The following is a 2,170-nucleotide window of genomic DNA, read 5'->3' as shown; positions in this document are numbered from 1 at the left end:
AATAAGCTTTCGATCGAATTCGGTTACCCGAGCGGAGACGCGCGAGACGCTCTTGGCTACGCGCGAGCACCAACCGCACTCGAAATAAAACAATCATAGTTTTTAAGCCGTTGAATTAATCGAAGTAATATTTTCCAAAAAACTTCTTTATTCCTTACTGAAAAACTTTGTCACTGCAACTTCTTTCTAGCTCAAAATTCGCTCGACTCCCCAAGCGCTGGAAAATATCAATGTCCAATTCTTATGACGTGACGGAAAAAAATTATTAACTCTGATCAATATACAGTCGGTTAAATAAGAGCGTAGTCACGGTTTCGAGCGATCGGTAAATGCGAATGCTGTAATTTTTTTCATATTTTTTTTTCTAAAATGAGCGCCGCATACGCTTCGCGCTTCGAAGCAGCTTTTTTGTGCTCGCACCCTAAAGCTCCCAAAATGACCCAAGTGGCTGCTGCGAAACATATGCAAAAGTCGAAACAGTTTGTGAGTATGTGGGTGAATCGTTTCAAAGAGGTGAAAAATGTCGATGACTTCCTAAATCGCGGTTCTGTCCAAAGCATGCCTCGAAGATGCCAAGCCATTATTGACGCTGAGGGTGATTGGACCATGCTCTTATTTAACCGAGTGTACATATTTCAACTTCTAACCTGCACAGTTACTCTTAGAACAGTGCAAAGCGTAATCCTTATAAATTTTATTACGAAATTCCCAAAATTAAGTGACTGAGCACGAGTTGAATTGAAAATATAAATTAAATTTGGTTTGGTATCTAAAATGCGATTTTTATTATTACAATAAAATGTCAAAGTTTGTTAATCAAAATCATGATAAATTGAAAATCGAAAATATTCTAAATTTTTAAAAATCCTTTTAAAATATCATACTTTTATATCACAAATGCTTTATATATTCATCTGAGTAGGAAATTATGTTAAATTAGTTCAGAAAAAATTAAACAGTTCTCACCATATTTATGAATATTACATAGTTTTTAAGTCAAAATGTTGGCTTTTCGCGGTTTTCTGGTCACCACAGAATTCATAATTCAGTATAAAATATTTTGTAATTCATTGCTTCAGAATGTCACGTTAAAATTGTCTCGCATTCGACTTTACAGATAATCTATATATTTAAATTACTCATTTTTATTTTATTTTAAATAGTTTGAATTTTTTCAACCTGAAATTCTATGGATACATAAGAAACATAATTAAAATTTTCCTAATACGTCATCAATGAGTTCTGAAAGGCGTTTAACAAAATCTACGACGCTTAACGCAATCCCAGTTTCTTACAGTTTCTTATAGTTTTTTGTAACAATAAATATTTCTACATTTTCCTCGTATATAAACTGAAGTTTGAATGAGAAATTAAGTGGTTATATGACTCTCCAAATGAGAATTTAAAAAATTGTCTAATTATATTTTATGTGGTTTTAAAACTTCAACAATAAAAAAAAATATTAAAAAGTAAAGAATTTTAATATAAATAAAGAAGCGAAAGAATAAAACCTATAATGACTTTGTAGCTAGAGTGTCATTGTGAGGATTGTATGTTTCTCAAACCCGAAAAAGCTTTTTAGACAATCAATTCAACATTTCTACAAAATTTTTTTAAACGTCACCTCGAAGAAACAAAGGGCTCATGTAATATCATATGCATGAAAGCACATACAGCCATTATCTCTGCAGTCCTTTGTAATAGCTTCATTATATTTCATGGCATATTTCAAAATCCTTGAATAACGTACGTTGTACGAAAAGTTAAAAGCCAATTATAGAAATGCATATAAAGGTACGAAATACTATACTAGTTTAATTTTTATAAAATGAACCGCGAGCTCCATATTACTCTTGTATATATCCCGCAGCATCCAAAATATGTGGAACGAATATTTGCCTCTGTTTATAAAAGAAATTGATATTCTCAATGGCGTGTGATAATTCAGTATTTTTACTTCATAAATAGCCATTCAATAAGTGCCTGGAATGTGCATGTGCTCATAATATTTGTTTACAATTTTAATATTTTTAATCTAAGTAGTTTCGGTTGTCTCGGGCTTCAAATAAAAACGAATTAGCAACTTTTTTGCGGGATTCAATTCTCTAAACAAATTTATTTTTCTCCAAATTATTGTTCATTTTGTGTTAATATTATGCACCTTTTTCAT

General features: G+C 31.4%; 1 protein-coding gene across 1 annotated transcript in view; it reads left to right on the top strand.

Annotated features, from left to right (window-relative positions):
- Positions 1 to 435: 435 nt before the first annotated feature.
- LOC117175428 overlaps positions 436 to 2,170 on the top strand; it is a 30,269-nt gene continuing 28,534 nt past the window's right edge. The window contains exon 1 of the mRNA XM_033365134.1: positions 436 to 595. Coding sequence (XP_033221025.1) covers positions 436 to 595 — 160 coding nt within the window. The remainder of the gene's footprint in view (positions 596 to 2,170) is intronic.

The sequence above is a fragment of the Belonocnema kinseyi genome, chromosome 6 (assembly GCF_010883055.1).
Source record: "Belonocnema kinseyi isolate 2016_QV_RU_SX_M_011 chromosome 6, B_treatae_v1, whole genome shotgun sequence".
NCBI classification, from domain to species: domain Eukaryota; kingdom Metazoa; phylum Arthropoda; class Insecta; order Hymenoptera; family Cynipidae; genus Belonocnema; species Belonocnema kinseyi.
The sequence above is the reverse complement of the archived record's forward strand: the minus strand, read 5'-3'. Positions and strand labels throughout refer to the sequence as shown.